The 22414-nt window shown below is 36.6% G+C and overlaps 1 protein-coding gene across 5 annotated transcripts in view; it reads right to left on the bottom strand.

The window, feature by feature from the left end:
- Positions 1 to 22414, bottom strand: part of DNAJC13 (DnaJ heat shock protein family (Hsp40) member C13) — a 116338-nt gene that overhangs the window by 65502 nt on the left and 28422 nt on the right. For all 5 annotated transcript variants that reach the window (XR_011473690.1, XM_070433409.1, XM_070433406.1 and 2 more), the window contains 14 exons: positions 18416 to 18616; positions 15205 to 15411; positions 15017 to 15112; positions 14544 to 14635; positions 11222 to 11388; positions 11034 to 11113; positions 10781 to 10950; positions 9372 to 9471; positions 7169 to 7276; positions 6055 to 6210; positions 5197 to 5253; positions 3027 to 3148; positions 834 to 909; positions 481 to 576 (listed from right to left, as the gene is read on the bottom strand). Coding sequence is in view for 4 of the 5 variants with exons in the window: in XM_070433409.1 (XP_070289510.1) it covers positions 481 to 576; positions 834 to 909; positions 3027 to 3148; positions 5197 to 5253; positions 6055 to 6210; positions 7169 to 7276; positions 9372 to 9471; positions 10781 to 10950; positions 11034 to 11113; positions 11222 to 11388; positions 14544 to 14635; positions 15017 to 15112; positions 15205 to 15411; positions 18416 to 18616 (1728 nt within the window). In the remaining variant the exon portion in view is untranslated. The remainder of the gene's footprint in view (positions 1 to 480; positions 577 to 833; positions 910 to 3026; positions 3149 to 5196; positions 5254 to 6054; positions 6211 to 7168; positions 7277 to 9371; positions 9472 to 10780; positions 10951 to 11033; positions 11114 to 11221; positions 11389 to 14543; positions 14636 to 15016; positions 15113 to 15204; positions 15412 to 18415; positions 18617 to 22414) is intronic.

The following is a 22414-nucleotide window of genomic DNA, read 5'->3' as shown; positions in this document are numbered from 1 at the left end:
ATAAGATTAGTTATGGTGCCAAAACCGGTTTGGCTCAGTGGATAGAGCGAGGGCCTGTGAACTGAAGGGTCCCAGGTTCGATTCCGGTCAGGGGCATGTACCTTGGTTGTGGGCATATCCCCAGTAGGAGATGTGCAGGAGGCAGCTGATCGATGTTTCTCTCTCATCGATCTTTCTAACTCTCTCTCTCTCTCCCTTCCTCTCTGTAAAAAATTAATAAAATATATTAAAAAAAAAGAAAGAAAGATTAGTTATGGTGATAGGTGCACAACTCTGTAAATATAATAAAAATTATTAAATTGTACACTTATAACAGGTGAATTTGGGGATGTAAATTTTATCTCAATAAAGCTGTTAATATTTTCTTTCAAATACTACTAAAAATACTACTATTCAAGGTAGTAAATTTGTTTATTTCTAAATTTTTTTGAAGAAAGTACTCTTTCATTCTAAAAAAATACTTAGGACGATTATATTTACCATTGCTATTTTCACATTATCTCTAACATGCATCCGATCAGCATCCCTCTCAGGAACTGAATCTGAGCTGTCCAAGTATGCCAGCAAGCCCGGAGGCTAAAAACAACAAACAAAAACAAGACATAATCTATTTTCAAAACAACTGCACAAAAGAAAATGTACCCTTCAAAACCCAAAGAAATACTATGATTTCGTTTTTGAGGGTAGCATTTATTATAAGGCAACTCCTATGATAAGTATCCTTTAAACTAAAAGAAGACTTTAAAAAACCCCTTGAAAAATATAAATAACTTATCAATGTAATTTTGCTGGGCAAGAACATATAAATCTTCCCAGTTATTCAACTGACTTACCAAAATGCGCTTCAACAAGTTTGTTGCAGTTACATTTTCAGCTGTCCAGAGGCCCACTAAATGTCTACTTAGCTGTCTGAAAAAAGCAGACGTTGAGAAAGGTTTGCTGCTTTATCTCAGCTAGAACAGAAAGGAATTTTTAAAAACAAAATATCACATAAGAAATATGACTACAGTAAAATAATCATTCTGATGTTGAATATTAAAAAGTAATATTTTAATTTGGAGCTATGAAATAGTAATGCAAATATTGCTAATGTTTTGGAATTTTCTCGAAATGAAAATGCTTCCCTGATAAACACACTAATTTTCAATGGACCTGAACATGAAGTAGGTTCTTACCTCATTTAAAGATAAAAGCAAAAAAATTAGATTTGATACAATTAGTTTGTACAAGTCTTGAAATAGATTTAAAAAATATGTTAGCCTTGATATACAATTAGTTTGCATAAAAGTCCAGACATAGTGATCCTAGTACTTTAGCCTTCTCTGGATTCTGAACAGGAACAAAATTCTATACCTACGTTCAAATATAACCTTCTTGGCAAGGTCAGAGATAGAAAATATTTTTGGTTTTGGAGTTTGGGCAAAGACTTAAAGCTCTTAGAGCAGATTATCCTACTCATCCCTCTTGAACTAAAAAGCGTATTTTGGTTCAAAGTGAAAATTTAGGTCCACGTTGACTTTATGACTTAGACATTTATCTTAATCCTCATGATGACTTTTGTCTCCTAGGCTAGAAGCTCCTCATAAGCAGGGAGTATATTTTATTCACTGTTGACCCTTCTGCTTTGGCAGGATTCACACGCCATTTACTATCAGAATGGGAATAAAATCTGTGAGGAAAATAACCAAATAATCACCTACAGTCATATGTATGTATACATGTTACTTTCCCAGAAGAAAAAAGTTTAATAGGAAAATTTTGTTCTGTCACCAAAGAACTGAACATTACTGAAACTATTCATTTCTGTGCCTATTTGAAAGCTAATACAGTGAAGTAATTATAATTGTAATTTCCTTCACTGGTATTTGGTAGGTATCATATGAATTAATTCCTAAAAAGGCTTTAATTAGGGATAAGAGATAACATTTTATAATAGCAATTTGTAAAAGATTGCAAAAGCAATGCAAAATGAAAAGTGCTATTTTTATAATTTGACAGCTCTTCAATACAGTGATTAATCACAGCAGGAAATAAATGTAACTGATTAACTATAATAAAGAGGAACACAACAAGCAAATATCTAACATGAGTGTTTAATGAAATAAGACATCGAACAGTCTATTGTAATGAAAGATGGTGTCTAGCAATGCTAACAGAGGCAATATACCAAGGAAAGACCTTCCTTTTATATCTCTTTGTCCTCTCAGGCAACACAGAAGACTACTTTTATGGCTAACATATACAAGTGAGGGATGCAGATAGCTTCTCATAATAGTATAAAAGCAGACACTTGGTAAGACAGCATACTACGGCATTCAATAATTGGACATGGGTGACAAAGGAAATATATAGTATAAAGTAAACGTAAGTCAGCAATTTATTATGTAAAAAGTAAAAAAACATGGTTAAAATATTTATATCTGGAAGTGTCACATGTTAGGAATCCATAAAGTTTTAAAGGGTTGGAATTTATATAGCATGGAGTAAACAAATATTTATGTTTCTTTATATTTGAATACTTATGAAAATGATGATTTGCCAAAGGGAAAATTTTTACAAGAGATTTAGGATTTCCCTATGTTAGGCTGGTTAGATATTAAGGGTTTTTTTAATTCTTAAAGTAGAGTACCTAACTGACCAAAGATATTTAAAAATTGATTATGTGAGGTTTTTATACAGGATCACCTGCATTCAGGGTAGCCAGATACAAGTACAAGAAGAAAAAGCCTGGGCATGTGGTTCTAATTTCTTTCCAATGTTCTAGTCCTGGATTATGGATGTAAAGCCTGATAATATACGATAGTGGGGGGAAAAGCAAATACATTTCATTATTTCCTCCCACGTTATCAGGGCCAGAAACAATGATCATTTGGGTACAATTTTTCTATAAGGAAAGGAAAAGGAGAACAAGGTGAATCAAAAGAAAAACATTTGTGTAATCCAAACACTCAGTTTGTTTTATGAAATATATCTGAATCCACTCTCTAAACAGCAAGTTAATTTACAGCAAATTAAATTTAACCTACCTATTTGTAAGCATCCTTTGATCTGAGCTTATTGTAAACATCGCAGTATGCAAGTGTCGAGGTAAGGCACCTTCACTGAGGGCAAGCTCTTGCATTTTTGTAGCAATTTCTTTGTCACCTTCCTTTGGAGAAAGGGTAAAATGATCCCTAAAGCATCAATCTGAAGAAAGCTTTCCTAATTTTATAAAACTAATTCTTTATTTCTAGATAAAATAATTAATCAGTATACAAAAATAAAAAATGCAACTTCAATTACCTAGAAATAACACAGATGAGTAGTACAAGTAATTTTAAAAATATCAGTTGCCTTTGGAATGAGGTTTAAATGTTTCTAGACAAATTTATCTTATAAATTATGCTTTACTTAATTTAATATTAAAATTAGGTTCATTCCCTGAGTGTATAACAGCCAACAAAGGGAAGAGGTAACTATGAAAGGCATCTTTCTATGAAAGGCATCTGCAAGCCTGGCTTGTTTTTGTAATTAACAACATAGTCATTCTCATTGTAAATACATTTCTTTCTTTTTTTAAAGAATTATGTGATATAGGTGCAATTCTTTTTATTCTGATTTTGCTTTACTTATATGGACTCACTTTGGCAACAGGACAGATAGGACTACTAATCAAAGGTAATCATAGAATTATAAGTTAAACAAGCAGTTTTATATTGAAGGCAATCCGTTGAAAAGTAAAAATGCTCACAATGTTACTTAAAAAGGTACAAGTACGTAGTCAACTGAATATGTGGTATGTATATAAATATACATACAGTATGGCTCTATACATATATCATTTGGAAAATAACCATGTAGCATATATGCAAATATATGCATCATATATGTATGTACATACATCATTTAGAACAGTATAGAGTCTTAGAGGAAATTTACCAAAATGCTAATAGTAGTTATCTCTGGATGCTAAAAATACAGGTGATTTATTTTTATTTGTTCCTTGTATTTTTTCTGAACATCCTAATGTTTCTTCAAAGATCATATACTGCTTTTCCAATCAGGAAAAAAATATTTTAAGATACTTGCCAAGATTTCAGTGTAAATAAACAGACATCAGCTCTGTCACTGGCTATGACTCTGACATGTGTGGCTTGTACTGAAGCCAAAGTAGACATTTTGATTATACCTGGCACTCAACAAATATTTCTGTATGAATGTCAATATAGTGGTGGAGTAGGATCAGGAATATACTTCCATTTAGAGATCCTAACTGCCCTGGGCTAGTTACGTTGGAAGCTAAAAGAGCATAGGACCAATTAGCTAGAGAGGGAAAATTAGCCAGTAGTTGAATATTCACAATAAAAATGCAAATAAACATCAATTTTCCACCAGTTTAATATCTTTACATAATTTTTTAACAGCTACTTGAGTATGTTAGTTCTGTGCTTATTATTTAGCTACATGTTATATTTATGAGATATTATAATCCATGAGTTTTTTTATAAAAGGGGCAAAACACCCTTACATTTATCCAAATTACTACAGCTCAACAAAAGAATAGATTTAGATTGATGTCACTTTAAACAACAGTATGCAAGCAGACATTCATAGCTATGATCTCAATTTCTAAAGATCATAGAAGGTTAAAGTGACTGCATTGGAGAAATAATATCCTGTGCCTGACAATGTCATGTCTCTTAGAGGTTAATTACAAATGCACTTTAGCATGAGGAACTAACTTTTGTTACCATTCTTATTTGATGCCATTTTGCTATAAACTAACCCCATTAATAGATTTCTATGTAAGCTCAGTACTCATAAATAGATTTTGCTATAAACTAACCCCATAAATAGATTTCTATGTAAGCTCAGTACAGTAAAGATTTCAAAACCATCACCACCAACTCTTAAAAAAAAAAAGGAGGAATTTGAATTTTTAATTCTTTAAAAATAAAATAATGTAGAACAGAAATACATATATTTTTTAAAGAAAGCTTTATTTGTTCTAAACCCACTGAAGAATTTGAAACTTTTAGTTTATTATTGGGAATTGTTCCTACAACTGTTTTAAACTAATTTCTGAATAGAGATTTAAAATTACTTTCCTTATACAGAAAAATTCATGTTTCCATAAGACTTAAAGGTAATTTTGTCATCTTCAATTAAAATAGTGATTCAACATTCAAGTTTAAAATTTCAAAACTATTCTCTTACCTCTATTATTGCCTTCATAACCAATCCAGCTCCCTTTATAATTGCCATGGAAGGATGCTTTGTAACAGGGGAAAAAAACATCACAGAATGAAATATTTTTATTCAAACACACAGGAGTGGGAAAAAGTAGGTTTACAGTTGTAAGACAAATAAATAATACAATAATTAATAAATAAAATAAACTTTCACAGTCACAACTGTAAACCTACTTTTGCCCACCCCTGTATTTCGTTTTTGCTCTTAAGGGAGATACATAATTTTATAAAGATATAAGCCATAAAATTAGTAAAGGTACTCTTACAATATAGACCCTTACAGATACTAAAAACATTAAGTTTACATTCATAGGAAATAGTTAACACTTATTTGAATAACAGTACAAATTATACTTATTTGAATGATAAATGTCAAATAATAATACTAAAATAGAGATTGATATTAATAAATATGTTATTAGAAAGATTATCACAAACTTATACACATATACATAAAAATACTAAAGTAGCATATGAAGTAATAAATACTTTCAATTGTTTATGAACAGCCCTGCTAACAGTCATGTTATTATTTGAGAATCTGTAAAGAAAAGAGAACTTTGGGCCTACCATAGAAAAAAATGAGTTTTTCACCACTTCTAATATGCAAAAGATGGGGAAATAGTGATCAAAAGCCATCAACAGAGCTCTACATAAAATACCAAGAAATCAGTGGAATCATGTCCTAACATGATAATGTAGTAAGCTACATTTATTTATCGATATTACTATAGAAACACTCATGTATTATTTTAAAAACTGACCCCAAAATGGGGTTCTCTTAAGATTAGTTGTATCTGATAAGAAAAGTATCAGCTCTCACCTGAAAGAGTTTAAAGAGGGTTCTTCCATTAGATGCTACCATTTCTAAGAGCATATCAAACTGCTGCCCTTCAGTTGTCTCACTATATGGAGCACAGAGGGCAAAAGTAAGGAAGTCCAAGAGTGAACTAATAACTAGGGCACCAGTCCCATGATCCTGAAACAAAGTAACATATTGCTTTGACTATGACAGATAACTTCATTCAAAACGTAGCAGTAATGTTTCTTACTGTTATTCTACATGTCAGAAGTAAACATTTAATTTCTCAACAAGCGGTTCAAAGTTTGAAGTAGTACTTGTTTTACTAATGTAGCAAATCCACTGCTTACCATATCTCAAAAGGAAATAAACTTCAGTAAAATTCCAAGAGAATAATGAAGACTCCTCAAACATGTATAAGTAAAGTTATTGTGAATTTGTATTAAAAGCAATCTCTGCCCAGCCAGTGTGGCTCAGTGATTGAGTGTCAACTTATGAACCAGGGGGTTACGATTCTATTTCCAGTCAGGACACACGCCCAGGCTAGAGGCTTGATCCCCGGAGGGGGTGTACAAGAGGTGGCCAATCCATGATTCTCTGTTATCATTGATGTTTCTACCTCTCTCCCTCCTCTCCCTTCCTCTCTGAATTACAAACAAACACACACACACACACACACACACACACACTTACTTTAAAAACAATCTCTGACAACTCTTACAAAACTCGGGCAATTTGTTTATGTTCCTTCTAAGATGTTACAGATTGCCCATTTCCAAAACTGCTAACCAGTGACTGAGTAACAATGATCAAGCTTAATTTTTTTTTTTAGAACAGCTTATTTTATAATATTTTAAAGAAAAACACATACACCAAAAAAAAGAAAAAATTTTGGAATATCATTGTAAATATCTAAAAGCTTTGCAACCATCCCTTCCAGACGAATGGATATAAGCCCTAAAACAATATTGTATTATTACTGACCAAGCTGAACTGTGACCAAATACTAACCAAAGTTGGGGGCTATAATACAAACAAAAATAAAAATTTATAAAAACTGTCCATGTTGTAATTCTACAATACTTTTCAATAACATATGGTATCTCTCATTAAGATAAATTTAATTATAACTTACCACATGGGAATTAAATTTCTCCAGTAAGTTTTCCAGAAACTTCTTTGAAGAGAGAAGGGAAGCTTTGTTGAGCTGTTCTTGTCTTAAGTCATAATCATCATGCATGGGCTATTGAGTAAAAACAGTGGTAATTTATTAGCACTTCCATGTTGCTAGGATCACACACAAGTCATTAATAAAGAGTATTCATTAAAGAAAGAATTGATAAGACAAGGAGAAAAAAGTGATGATTTCCTTGGATCTGATGAGACTATAATATGCCCATCAAGTTACTGTGGACAGTACTACACAAGGTACTCCCTCAGAAGCCCCAGAACTCCTTCTCACAAGGCAAGTAACACCCATTCCCACTCCCCCAATTTTATAATTTAAATTTAAAATAAAACTTAGCATTGAAAAGAAAGTACTAAAAGTCACAAAAAATACTTTTTTGTCTCAAGGTGATTTTCTTTTGACTGTTGGGATGAGAGGAAAAAGATTCCAGAATGCTAGTGAGGAGTAGAAATAAAATCCTTATTCTGCTACTGACTATAGTTTACCTTGGGCAAGGTTATATTACTTTAACTCTGTCTCAATGTCCTCAGCTATAAATTGGGGATAATAGTAGTACTTGTTTCAGAGAACTATTATTATTTAAATGAGATAATTCAAGTAAAATGCCTAGCCCAAACCTAAACTGCAATGATGGCCAATGTGTTTGTTTACTACTGTTATATTTTATGTTCTAGTTACCCCACTAATTCTCTTAATGAAATTATTTAGAGTAGTAAATAAAATTCGATTTTGGGAATACAAGGTACATACACGTGATTATTACTCAGTACCACTAAACTTGCCTAAGAAATAAAGTACCATATACTACATACAAAATTAGGTAAATCAAAAATTCCAGTTATACAGATCTGCTTCTCCCCCATACAAGCTGTCACCACGTTAGGTCTTTAGCTCTCAAACCTGTCTTCTTTAGCCCCTATCCTACCTTGGCATCCCTATATGGTAACCTGGTCTTCCTGCCTCTGAGTTTACTTTTTTAAAAAAATATATATTTTATTGATTCTTTACAGAGAGGAAGGGAGAGGGACAGAGAGTTAGAAACATCAACGAGAGAGAAACATCGATCAGCTGCCTCCTGCACACACCCTACTGGGGATGTGCCCGCAACCAAGGCACATGCCCTTGACCGGAATCGAACCTGGGACCCCTCAGTCCACAGGCCAACGCTCTCTCCACTGAGCCAAACCGGCTAGGGCCTGAGTTTACTTATAATCTACTCTCCACATGCCACCTGAGAGCTTTTTAAAATTCAAATCTGACAGATTACTGCTTCCCTGTTGAAAACTCTTTCAGTTGTTCCTTACTAAAGGATACAAACCCAGCTACTTTGATACAAAAGGTGTTTTTTTTAATGAATTTCCACATACATCTTTAGCTCTAACTCTTAATCCCATGCATTGCCAATACATACCTTATGATCCAGCCATATTCAAATTATTTGGTGCTTCTCAAACATGCCTTTGTATATGCTAATCCCTCTCACAGGAAAGCTTTCTCACAGCTGGAAAATTCCTCCCTGTCCTTCAACGTTCTGATCAAGTGTCAAGCATTCCAGAAAGATTGGTCTAGAATCTTTTACCTTCTCCTCACCACAAAACTAAATTTAAGTGCTGCTTTCTAGTGATTCCATGGCCCCTACCTACTTTATATGGTACACATATCCCTTCCTTACTAGACTGTCAGCAATTTCAAGGAAGAAAGAGACTCCTTTAAAAATAAAAATTATTTATTGATTTCAGAGAGGAAGGGAAAGGGGGAGAGAGATAGAAATATCAATAATGAGAGAGAATCATTGATTAGGTGCCTCCTGCACATTCCCTACTGGGGATCGAGCCCACAACCCGGGCATGAGCCCTTAGCCAGAATCGAACCAAGACCCTTCAGTCTGCAGGCCGACGCTCTATCCTTTGAGCAGACTGGCTAGGGTGAAAAGGACTCTGTTTTAAACTTCTTTGCATTTCTAGTACAATGTCTAGTTTACAGGATGTGCTAAACAAATGTTTATTTGCATAAATAAATGGCTGTAAAAGCAATTTAAGAAATATAGAAACAATGAATTTCATTTGTAAAATTAAAATCGGGGTTTGTGGAAACTGAAACCATCAGTGAACTTAAGAAAATCCAGTTTCCTATAAAAAGCACTACTTACACACATGAGGGCACAGAGCATGTCAACAGCTGCATGAATCACTCCATTGTGGCTCCTCTTGAGTGCTTTTACTACCTTCACTCCCAGACGTTCCCGAAACCTTGAACAAAAAACCCCCACAAGCATATAATAGCAATACCAGAGCACTATTCTATTATTTTACTATTTAAATCTATATATATAAAAGCCTAAGCAACCAGCCAACCATTTGACCATCTGACTGGTAGCTATGACACACACTGACCAGCAGGGGGCAGACGCTCAACGCAGTAGCTGCCAAGCTGCGGTGACTTAGCAGCTGCAGTTCTCAGGTGACGAGCCCAATTCTGGGAAATGCATCACCAGAGAACCGCCCTCTCACAATCCTGGACCCTTTGGGGGAAGTCAGGGAGCTGGTTTCGGCCTATCCCCACAGGCCAGGCCAAGGAACCCCACCGGTGCACGAATCCATGCATTGGGCCTCTAGTCTAAAATAATAAGTCATTAAGTTTCCATTGCATTACTCCAGCAATGACATTTTAAGTCCCACCTATGGAATATATCAGTTTTCTTAATTTTTTTTCTTTGAGGGGGAAGATGTTTTTGAGGTTAATTAAAACAAAAGGGCATGTAATTTCCCAAAGTCACTGCAACAAGAGTAAATACTCACCTTCCTTTTGAGTTCTCATGAATAAAAACTATCACATCTGGTTTAATCAGCTATAAAGAGGTGAACTGTTGATTATGTTATTTTGAATTGTTAACCCTTTGCACTCCGCTGTCCCCTCTCAGGGGACATCGGAATTCTAGCATATCACTCGGATGTCCCCTCTCAGGGGACATTGCAGTTTATTAGTGATTACGGGGAATTGAGTTATTTCAACGCAACTTTTTGAGACATGCATGTTTCCCTGAAGTTTTATCTTGAAATGGCACAAGAAATTAAATCAAAATATCGTAAAATTACTAAGATATATACAAGAAATGTCAGCAGGTTTTGTGTCGGATTAAACAATAAACTACATATTCCCGATGTGGGACAAAGAAAACGGGACTGCATTGTGTGTTCTAACAGGAAAACACCTGGTGGCAGGCGTCAAACCACTTATTACTGTCAAACATGCACTAATCAGCCTGCAATGCATATTGGGGAGTGTTACAAAACTTATCATACTGTACAAAATTATAAACAATAAAATATTGGTTTTTTTGCAAATATACATTCCTCGATGTCACCCAATTCATATAAGTCCAATATCATTATAATACGTTACTTGGTTCCAAAATTATACTAAATAATACGAGGGTCTGTAAATGCACGTTTCCGCCGCAAAGTAGCGTCGAGTAGCTGGTAGCCAATGTCCAGAATGGTTCGGAGTGCAAAGGGTTAAAATTCTCTAAAAGAAGTTTTGTTTCAGAAGACAACTTACTTTGGAAGCTGAGTAAAGGCTAGAAAACCAGCTTTGGAAGCCACGAGCCTTCTCACAGCCTGGAACTGACTCTCCAGTTCTGCATTGGAAGCAACAACATCTCCTTCTTGGGACAATAATGCTGTTATGGCATTATTGATCAGCTTTTCTTTGTTTTCTGAGAAGAGACCCTAGGTGAGGAAAGATTATTTCAAAAAAGTTTCCACACTAAAAGTTACAGACAATGAATAACTTAGGATACAATTTATCTTACATCCTGCGTTACTGCATGCAGAACGCCGCTATATGAAATATTAGCATTGAACCTGAATACAGCATCTGCAAAGTTGCCATCTGTCAGGAGATAAAAAGGTTCAAAAAGACTTAGTTTTGCATTCCTGATTCTTAAATGACTATTAAATACAAGGATGGAAATGCAATTACTTTTAAATCAATACTTACTTGGAGGTGTAGCTAGGAATCTGAGATGAAGGCTCTCTACTTCCTCATCGACAGGCATGCTGAGTAACCCCCATCGCTGACCTTTATGGGTTGGTGTCATTTTCACACAAACATCTCTATTACCAGAGGCTCTTACTCCATCCAGCAAACTTGCTAATAAGGAGTCTCTAAGCAAGGTTAAAAATAAAAAGGTTTTACAATTGGTAATGAAGGGGAATTCTGGTTCAGAAGGAACATAGACCCGTCAGAAGGTAAGTTCTTGGGGGACACTGGATACAAGGAGAAATACAGGGGCTTTAGGAGTTTGGAGTTCCAATACTTGCCTCTTCACTTTGCTGTCATATACAGTGGGGCCTTGACTTACGAGTGTCCCGACTTACGAGTTTTTTGAGATACGAGCCATCTCTCGGCCGATTTTTTGCTTTGAGTTGCGAGCTAAAATTCGGGTTACGAGCCAGCTTCAGATACCCCACCGCTAGTTGGCGCAGCAAACATCACAGTGAATGCCACATCAGCCCAGCATCACGTGTCTCACTCGTTCACTTTATGATTCGACATACGAGTAATTTGAGTTACGAGCTCCATCACAGAACGAATTAAACTCCTAAGTCAAGGCCCCACTGTACCTTGTACAAGTTACTTAAGCACTGTTGTAGCTTTACCATTTTTCTGGGTCTTATTATTTTTAACAATTTTACTGAGATATAACTTCCAAACCACAAAATTCACCCAATTAAAATGCACACTTTGATCATTTTTAGTAAACTTACACAGTTGTTCAATCATCACCACCATCCCGTTTTGGTACACTTCTGTCACCCCAAAAAGTTTCCTTGTGCCCATTTGCAAAAAACTCCCTAGCCCAGGGAACTACTCTCTGCTTTCTATCTCTATGGCTTTGATTTTTCAAGAAACTTTGTTAAGGGATGAAAAGAGAAGCCGCAGGCTGGGAGAAGATGTTTACAAAAGACAAATATGGTAAACGACAATTACCCAAAATGTACAAGAAACTTAAAACTCAACAGTAAGAAAAACAACCCAATTAAAAAATGATCCAACGTTTTAACAGAGACATCACTAAAAATATACAGATGACAAATAAGTACATGAAAAGAAGCTCTACATCGTATCAGAAAAATGAAAATTCAACAGGTGAGATACCACTACACACCTATCAGAATGGCCAAAATCTCGAACAATGGCAACACCAAAGGCTGTCTCCTGCATGCCCCCTACTGGGGATTAAGCCTGCAACCTGGGCATATGCCCTGACTGGGAACTGAACCAGCAACCTCTAGGTGCATGGGACAATGCCCAACCAACTGAGCCACACTAGCCAGGGCTTCATTTTTCTTGGGTAGATACTTAGGAATGAAACTGCAATGTCTCATAATAAATATATGTTTAATCTTTTATAAAACTGCCCAACTATTTTTCAAAGCAGGTTTAATTTTTACATTTCATCAGCAATGTTTACAGTTCCAGTTTCTCCACAACCTTGCCAACAATTGGCACTGCTGGTCTTCTTGATGTTACCCATTTTAGTGAGTATGTAGTGATTTTAATTTTTTCCTAATAACTCAATCTTTTCATGTGTTTATTTATCCATATATCTTCTCTGATGAGGTATCTATCTGAATCTTTTGCCCATTTATTACTGTTTTTTTCTTTATGTAATATTGACTTAGAAGAGTTCTTTATATATTCAGGATGCAAGTCCCAGAGACACAGAAACTGCGATCAGACTGTCAATCCCCAGAGGGAAAGTAGGGGAGGGTGGGGGTAAGGGGGAGAGATCAACCAATGGACTTGTATGCATACATATAAGCCAAACCAATGGACATAGACAACTGGGGGATGAGAGCATGAGTGGGGGGGGGGGGGGGGGGGGAGGTTGGGGGTTAATGGGGGGATAAGGACACATTTGTAATACCTTAACCAATAAAGAAATTAAAGATAAAAAAGAAAATCCAAATATTTTCTTCTGGTCTGTGGCTTGACTCTTCCTTTTCTTATTGGGCAAAGTTTTAAATTCTGACAAAGTCTAATCAACATTTTTCTTTTATGAATTGTGCTTTCAATATTATAGCTAAGAAATCTTTTCCTACTCCAAAGTCACATAGAAATTGCTTTACTTGCTGCAGGTAAGCTTTACTGGGAATACTGGCACCTTCTTCCTAGGGCTACTATCAAAATTAAACAATATAATGTACATAAAGCTACATGACAAACTAAGTGTTGAGATCCTTCCTCTGATTAGAACATCCACACTTTTTTCTTTCTCGGCAGTTCTCTTCCTTGAATTTAGGACAGGAAAAAATACAACCTTTTGCTTAAGATACCATTTTTGTAGACTTTAGATCAAAAGCTTTTTAAGGAAAGAAACTGGTCATACTACAGGAAGTGAAAATAATAAGGCTGTATTATAAACAGTGGCAAAATACACCAGAACTGTTTTAACTAACTTTCAACAACAGCTTTAATCTGAATCTATTTACAACAGCATGAAAGAACTGCCTAGAAGGTAAACACTGCCAATCCCATGATAGTGGCTTAACATATAGAAAGGGAGATCCAGTCATTCACAGTAGCACAACGTGATAAATGTGTTTGCTTTACCAATCGATGTGTCTCTATCTCTCTCTCTCACAGGAGTTTATGAGCTATAGCATCTCACAAGTTTTAATGTCAACAGATATGTCGGCCTATTCTAATGAAAAATTAGTAACTAGCCTAACAATACTAACTTATAAAAATCTAATTTCAAGTACAGTATTCATGTTAAAGTAACTTGCTGGTGTGATTCAAACCATTAGTGGCAGGTACAATTTTTTAAAATATACTTTAAAAGCTTAAATTTCAAAAATACACTTTATTTTCATCATTTCATTTAAAATCAAGTCACCATTTTTTTAAAAAAATATATTTTTATTGATTTCAGAGAGGAAGGGAGAGGGAGAGAGAAATAGAAACATCAATGATGAGCGAGAATCATTGATCGGCTGCCTTCTGCACACCCACACTGGGGATCGAGCCCGCAACCGGGCATATGCCCTGACCGGGAATCGAACCAGTGATCTCTTGGTTCCTGGGTCGACGCTCAACTGCTGAGCCACACCCGGCTGGGCTCAAGTCACCATTTTTATTCTCTTTAGAAATTTGCAAACTAAATGGTCATTTTAAATATACAACAAAATAATGTTATCTTTTTCTAAATTGCATGGAAGTTCTGGATACAAATCTTTGTTTTTCCTCTATGATGAAGCATTTTGCATTGCACATACTAGAATCTCAAACGCTTGATGAATTTTTAAAAAAATACCTCTCTGTTGAAGAATATTTCCGTATTTGCCCTTTTATAAATTCAATGGTAAAGAGTTGTGGATTTTCTGAGTCACAAACCAACGCAAATACCTAATGAAAACAAAACAAAAAAATTCAAAAGAAGATGTTTAATTTTCTGATATTTTGTTATAAAAACCACACATCATTTTTACAAAAATCACTATTTTAAAATGTGGCTTGTTTACAATATCAGAATTTAAGAGCTGCTTGCTTAAATATCAAATTTTCATACAATTATCAAATAAATAATTTAATTAAAATTCACTGTATACTTTGAAAATAAATTTTGAAATATTTGTTGTTCTAAAGATCAATACATAATGTAGAGAATTAAATACAGATTATTCCTGTTTCCCATTCTTTAAGCATGAAAAGAGTATTAAAATAGAAACGTACTCTAATTTATCAATAGGAAGAAATGTCATTTAAGCTAAAATTGATGAAACTTACTTCTCCTAAAGGCTTCAATGTTGCAATATTATAAGTTGCTGGGTCACGTTCCACTAAACATGTTTCTGTGAGCGCCAGCAGTCTTTTTACAGGTTCCTTCAAACAAAATTGAGAGATATTAAAAAGTTATTGAAGAAAAATACTAAAATCAGATGAACAAATTTTTGCTTTTAACACATAGGTCTTACCAAATGTCTAGGTGATATTTTTTGGACTACAAACTCTGCTAAAGATGTGATGGCTTCATCAGTGCTGTATTTTCCAAAGCGCAGATTCAAATATTGCTCAAATTCTAAAGGTTCTTTTCTGATCCGCAATGAAATACCTATGTAATTGCCAGCATGATCTATTGCACTCTTGATAATTTCTTCTCTTTGCTCTGATGCAAATAAATGCTGCACAAATTTTGAAATTTAAAAAGTCAGGGTTGAAATAACTAAAATATAATCATATTGAATCAACTCATAGGAAAGAGACTGAAGTAGCAATTCTAAAGGGAAAAAAGGTAGAACATCTTATCAGAAGTAAATAAGCAGTGTGTTGTGGATGAAACATTATTACAAAATTAAAACCACAAAGTTTGGCATATAGTCTTACAAATAACTCAATGCATGGAAATTGTAACTACTCGGAGTGTGATTTTCATCACTATGTGGACAACAGCACTCTGGGGTTTCAAAAGGGTCCCCAGGGACCCCAGCTAAATCCAGTGGGGTTGGTGGGTACTATATGGGCAGGATTTCAGTTTCAACTAAGGTAGTTCTGATTTAATGTTTTCATATAGTGGGCTTTCTTGAAAGATTACCTTAAAGAACATTTAAATGTTTACAAGTCATTGGCCTATGTATATTACAAACCAACCTCTAGGAGTGTATTTACAAAGGTCAAGAATAAGGTATTTCTACTTGCATTTGGTGCCTGGAGACTAGAAATGCTAAATGTCCTGAAAAGGGTATAGAGTCCCACTCAAGAAAATGGATGGTCCTGCCCCGAATGCCAATAGCTCTATTGCAGAGAAACATGTGATCAGATTATGTTTTAAAAACATATTTTATTCCCAACACCTTATCACAGTCAGTATGGATATAGAAGGTACCAGATAAAGATTTGTTGAATGTATCCGTCCTACTCTTTTAACTGTAGTGAACTGACTCATTTTAGCTAGTCTTTTAAAAGGCAGAGTATGCTTAAAAAGTGGGATGATTAATTAGCCCGGCCAGTGTGGCTCAGTGGTTAAGTGTCAACCTATGAACCAGAAGGTCACGGTTCGATTCCCGATAAGGCACATGCCTCGGTTTTGGGCTTGATCTCCAGTAGGGGACATGCAGGAGGCAGCCGATCAATGATTCTCCCACATCACTGATGTTTCTATCTTTATCCCTCTCCCTTCCTCTCTGAAATCAATAAAAATATATTAAATAAAAAAAGAAAGTGGATGATTAAAATTAGAACTGCTTGATCCCACTAGGCAATAAAAAATGTTGCCAACTGAGGAGTATTATAATTCTCATCCTTAATGTTTATTGTATGCATTTGTAAAGCTTGGTTGAAAAGGTTATCCTGTTAAGGTCTGCAAGGCCATAGTCTATAATTAGGTATGTTTTCCACCAAGGGGTTAATCATTATAAACTTCCACTGCCCTAAGAAGAGACAAGCCTTTTGACAGCACTACCAAATCAGACTTTAGGCTGCTTTAAGGTGGGGAAGGGAACTGATTTCGTCTTTTGGGTCTGGATTCAGAGGTAACAATATGTCCAAAAGTACATTCCTGGACTAGGGACACTAGGATAGTACTCATCACCTGAATAAAGAGTGAAATATAGGATGGAAAAAGGCTATAGCTCTGAAGAGCTAACATATTTGGCAATCAAATTGTTTGCCTCTCTCCTTCATTCTTTTTACTATCCTTTTGCTACCCTCTCCAGCCGTGGGCAAACTACGGCCTGCGGGCCAGATCCGGCCCGTTTGAAATGAATAAAACTAAAAAAAAAAAAAAAGACCGTACCCTTTTATGTAATGATGTTTACTTTGAATTTATATTAGTTCACACAAACACTCCATCCATGCTTTTGTTTCGGCCCTCCGGTCCAGTTTAAGAACCCATTGTGGCCCTCAAGTCAAAAAGTTTGCCCACCCCTGCCTAGCCTCTTATGTATTTAAAAGTTCCAGGATTGCCCTGGGCTCTGCTAGCCAGGTAAGGATAATTTAGGTGCAGAGCACTAAATCTTAAGAGGGGGGAGATGGAGAAAGGAATTGGAGGGATAAATGGTGATAGACAGAGCCTTGACTCGGGGTGGTTAACACAATACAGTGTATAGATGATGTATTGTAGATTGTGCACCTGAAATCAGTATAATTTTATTAACCAGTGTCACCCGATAAATTCAAGAGAAAAAGAAAAAGAACATTAAAACTTGGAGTACTGTTCTCAGGCCATGTAGCTCCAGAAATTAAAATTCTCAAGAGAAAGGATTCTTGAGAGTAAGTTCAAATGAGCCTCTTCATGTGGACATTCTCTACTGCTCATCTTTGAGATGTGGGGTTTCAATGAGGAAGGCAGGATGTTTCTTATTTTAAAAAAAGATGGTCATCATCTATAGCTCAGCTTCTAATACTGATAAACAGGATCTCAGCATCTTAAATGGCTTCTGCTGTCTCCCACAATTCATATATAATTCATAATTGTAAGATAAAAATATGCAAAAATTCCAAATCTGAAGTTTTAATGACTATCCAGATTTCAGATTACAAACAGCTGTGCAAAGGAAAAAAGACTATAAAAACAAGAGATTTTAAATTACTTTTCAAAGAATAGACACTTGCTGGTAAGACGTTAATACTAATTAATAATAATAATAATTCTAACCTACCACTTATTGAATATGAAGCTATACACTGTGCTAATAAGTATCTTACATAAATTATCTCACTTCAACTTCAACATCAAAAAAACAACAGCCCTAGCTGGTATGGCTCAGTGGATAGAGCGTCAGCCCTCAGACTGAAGGATCCAGTCAAGGGCACATACTGTGGTTGCAGGTTCCCTGGCCCTGGTCAGGGTGCATGCAGGAAGCAACTAATCGATATGTCTCTCTCACATTGATGTTTCTCTCTGGCTCTCCCTCTCCCTTTTACTCTCTCTAAAAATCAATGAAAAAATATCCTCGGGTGAGGATTAACAAAACAAACAAACAAAAAAACAATGTCATATATATTACTCTCATTTTGGAGTGCTGCGAATTAATTGAGATTCAAGCTCTTTGGTATCAAAGCCTGAACTCTTAATACCATATTTAATCCCAAAGGACTCAAATGAAATTTCAAAATGAAGTGGAAAAACCCTGTTTTCCTTCAAATGCTCATATCCCTTTTTAAATGACTTTTTAAAAGACAACTTACCAATCTACTAAATCCTCCATAAATTATACAGAACCCTCCTTGACAGTCAGAGAGATCCACAAAGCCTTCAATATTTCTGTAGTCATAGGAACAGAGAACTCTGTTAGTTGCAGGATTGATTTGGTCAATGCCTCCAGGAGTTACTTCCAAAATGACAGGTTTTCTTGTATCACTCCAATGATGCTTATAACAGTTATATCTCTAGAGAAAAATAGTATTTATTTTAGGTTCATGTATACACTAAACATAAAATAAGGTTACATTTAAAGTACCAGTCATAGCTGAAACCACCAGAAATCTAAACAATACTATAAATATTTAGAGCTACTACCCAAATTGTTATCAACATTAATTTTAGCTATTTGGAAGTTTGTGTTTACTTCATTAAGAATGTTCACTCTAGCCCTAGCCGGTTTGGCTCAGTGGATAGACCATCAGCCTACAGACTGAAGGGACCCAGGTTCAATTCTGGTCAAGGGCACATGCCCAGGTTGCAGGCTCGATTCCTAGTAGGGATGTGCAGGAGATGTTCTCTCTCATCATTGATGTTTCTATTACTCTTTACTTCTCCCTTCCTCTCTGAAATCCATAAAAATATATTTTTTTAAAAAGGAATGTTCACTCTACTGTAAGAAAATATGTCCTTATTAAATTAACAAAGTTTTGGGTTATAATATTTTGTAAAACAATTTTACTAGTAAGTCACTCTTATGCAAATCTGTAAAAAGTAAACAAAGGAAATTTTAAATAGAAATGTTATTCTAAAATATTTTTTTGAGGAAAAATTTCAACTTTTGTTGTTGGATTCTTTTATTTAAGTTAGTATATGGAAAAGAGCTAAGTCACATTTTGGGAAAGGGATTGTATTCAATTTAAACAACCTGAGCTAGTTCAGTCTATTAATATAGATTTTCTTTCTACATGCACAGAAAAAGCTGGAGCATCAGTCTGACCTTAAGCTTTTCTAATCACACCAATGGGAAGTTATCTTTAGAAGTTTGATCTCATTAGCAAGTATAATTCCATTTAGACTATAACATTCTTTCATAAGTTGAAGTACCTAGTATTAGAAATTATCAAAATGGTCAACATCCACTTACTACCCAGTTTAAATTATTAAAAAGAAAAAAAAATGTTTAGTTGAGGCTGCTAATCAAAATTTATGATACATAAAAAATTATTTAAAATACAGGCAAAATCAGGAAGAGAATATAAGGATAACAAATTGTTAGATGTGAAATGAATATCCCCTTGCCCACCCAAAAAGTCCAGTTTCCTATCCGTCAATATGGTCAGTTACATGACTCAAGGCAAAAATAAATTGGTTGATCAAAAGTACAACTATTTCTAATACTGAAATAGGAAAGACATTATCTTGTCAGTGTTCAAAAAAGAGAGTAAGGCATTACATAATAAACACCTTCACTAACATCCCATCACTAAACCCCATAATGAGGTTCATAGGATCATAGCACATCAAGTCACCTCAGCCTTACTGGTTAATGTCATACACATTATCCTATATAATAAAAGCCCAGCGACCGTATGGCAGAATGACCAGAACGACCGGTTGACCAGTTGTTATGCTGCACACTGATCACCAGGGGGCAGATGCTCAACGTAGGAGCTGCCCTCTGGTGGTCAGTGCACTACCACAGTGGGAGCGCCCCTCCGCTGACTGGGATGAGCGATTGTTCCCACTTAGAACCCCGGCCAACAGGCAGGAACCTAAGCTGCGATCATCGTCTCCTGGCCCCAGGCTCCTCCTTCTCCTCGCTCCCTGCCACCTCCCCCCAGATGATTGCAGGCAACGCCACCGCCAGGCTCTCAGAGCTGACCCCAGAGTCTGGGAAGCGGGTTCGTGGCAGCCACGGGACTGAGGCCTACTCTGCCGCCTCTCAGAGCTATTATCCCTGGTCCCAGCCCCAACTGGGTCCCTGGAGAGGCGAGTGCTCCAGCTCCACGGAAGGTGTCAGACCAGGGAGCAGCTGCTCAGGGGGCAGGTCCACAGCCACTTGGCTGACTGGGATGAGTGGTGCTCCCACAGCGGGCTGATCCCCACAGGCCACACATCCCCCCAACCAGTGCATGAATCTCGTGCACCGGGCCTCTAGTAGCTCCATATAAGGAATTCTGCACGAAGACAAAAGGGCCTGCATTAACCCAAGAATATATTTAGAGCCTTGATTCTGAATGTAAGGAGAGCGCCCACCATACCTCTCCAGGAGTGGGATGGAAGGCAAGGCAGAAAAAAGGTGGTGCTTTTCCAATCTATGCTTATTTACATGCCCAAACCCACTCTGCAGGATATTCTCCATTCCTCCTAGCAGATAATCAACTGTCATAATGAGATATTAGAAACACCATTATCTCCTAGGACTGTGAAGTCAAAAGAGAGATTTGAAAAACCCTGATTTAGGGTATATCTAGGGGCAATTTTGAAGGTTTGAGGGCCAAATTCATCTTATGCAAGAGTGTAGTTTGGCCAGCACAGCATTTGTGAGGAAGAGAAAGTACCACTTATTCCAGATGTAAAATCAAGTGGACTGTCCTTCAGGCAATCTTCTAGAGATATTGTTTCCACCCCAACATCTTAAAAAGTGTCAAGTTGCTAAAGCTAATTGATATAAAGGGAAGCTTAAATCAAATCTGTAAATGTGCTAAACAGATGAGATTTATAGAAAGATCACCTAACATAAAATAATTAAAGAATACCAAATTATAATTTATAGAAATCTGCATCTCATCAGGAACAAGAAACAAGCAGCTTGCCATTGCCATTAAACTATTTTAGTGGTTCTATGGCAACCAGCCAATTGCTTGAGCTGTGATCAGTAAGGTTTCTGGGATGTTAAAACAGTAGATGGTAAGGTCTTTAAAAAGATAGGGGAATAGCACTACCAGCATATCAGAATTCAGTTCCTGTCTTTTGCCAGAAGCTGGAGTTCTGAACAGTGTTATGAGTGTAGGCATTATTCTGCTCCCTCCTAACCTCAGTTATAAAAGTATATCTTGTGGAGAAACCAAGATGGCGGCATAGGTAAACACCTAAAATTGCTGCCTCGCACAACCACTTCAAAACTACAACTAAAGACAAAACAGACATCACCCAGAACCACAGGAAGGCTGGCTGAGTGGAAATTCTACAACTAGAAGGAAAGAGAAAAGCACACTGAGACTCAGGATGTGCGGAGGTAAAGTGCAGAGGTACGGAGGTGCATGCACAGAAAGGGCTGGCACCAAAGGACACCGGTGTCTTTTTGAATCGGGAGGGAGTCTCAAGCTCCCAATGGCCCTTACTCCAGTTCTGGGCGAGTCTCTGGGGACCCAAACTCATACGGGGAGAAACTGGACTGTCTGGCAGCAGGTGGAACTTGAGGGTAGCTTTCTCAGAGGTGCTTGCAGCGATTACCGCGGGACACTGAGACCCGGGGGCCTCTTAGGGCAGGACTGAGGACCAGCCTAGCTGTTTGCTCTGCCCTGTTGATTCCTTGAGATCCCGCCCCACCCAAGCTGCTAGTAGAGGCTTTTGCATATGAATGTGCTGGCCCTTTGAGATCTATAATTACCTAACAAACTGCAGCTGGGTCAGAGAGAACCAGAACATCCAAAAGAAGGCTCAAGGCCCCACAGCAGCTTGCACTGCTTCACAGCTGGGCCTCATCTGAGCACCTCCAAACCCAAACAAAGAAGAGGAATCTGCAGATCTCTACATAGCTCAGGCAGAGGCTAAATTAGCACCTTCTCAGAGATTCAAGAGCCCGTGTACCTAGTGGTCAGAGTGGGACCATCCAGATTACAACTCCTCAGATCCATAAGGAACACACTCAGGGGGCAGACTCAGTGAGCACCAAAGCCCCACTGAAGCAAGTCTTGCCCCAGAAGGGTGTCTTCAGCACACAAGTTCTCCCACTGTAGACACAGCTGATTCTCACAGACAATTAGCCTGGAGGTAAATTCCTCCCAGTGATACCAACAACAATCAAGGCTTAACTACAA

The sequence above is a fragment of the Myotis yumanensis genome, unplaced genomic scaffold (assembly GCF_028538775.1).
Source record: "Myotis yumanensis isolate MYYU_CA2020_CCGP unplaced genomic scaffold, mMyoYum1.0.hap1 SCAF_14, whole genome shotgun sequence".
Classification (NCBI taxonomy): Eukaryota; Metazoa; Chordata; class Mammalia; order Chiroptera; family Vespertilionidae; genus Myotis; species Myotis yumanensis.
Note: the sequence above shows the minus strand (reverse complement) of the source record. Positions and strands in the feature narration are given on the sequence as shown.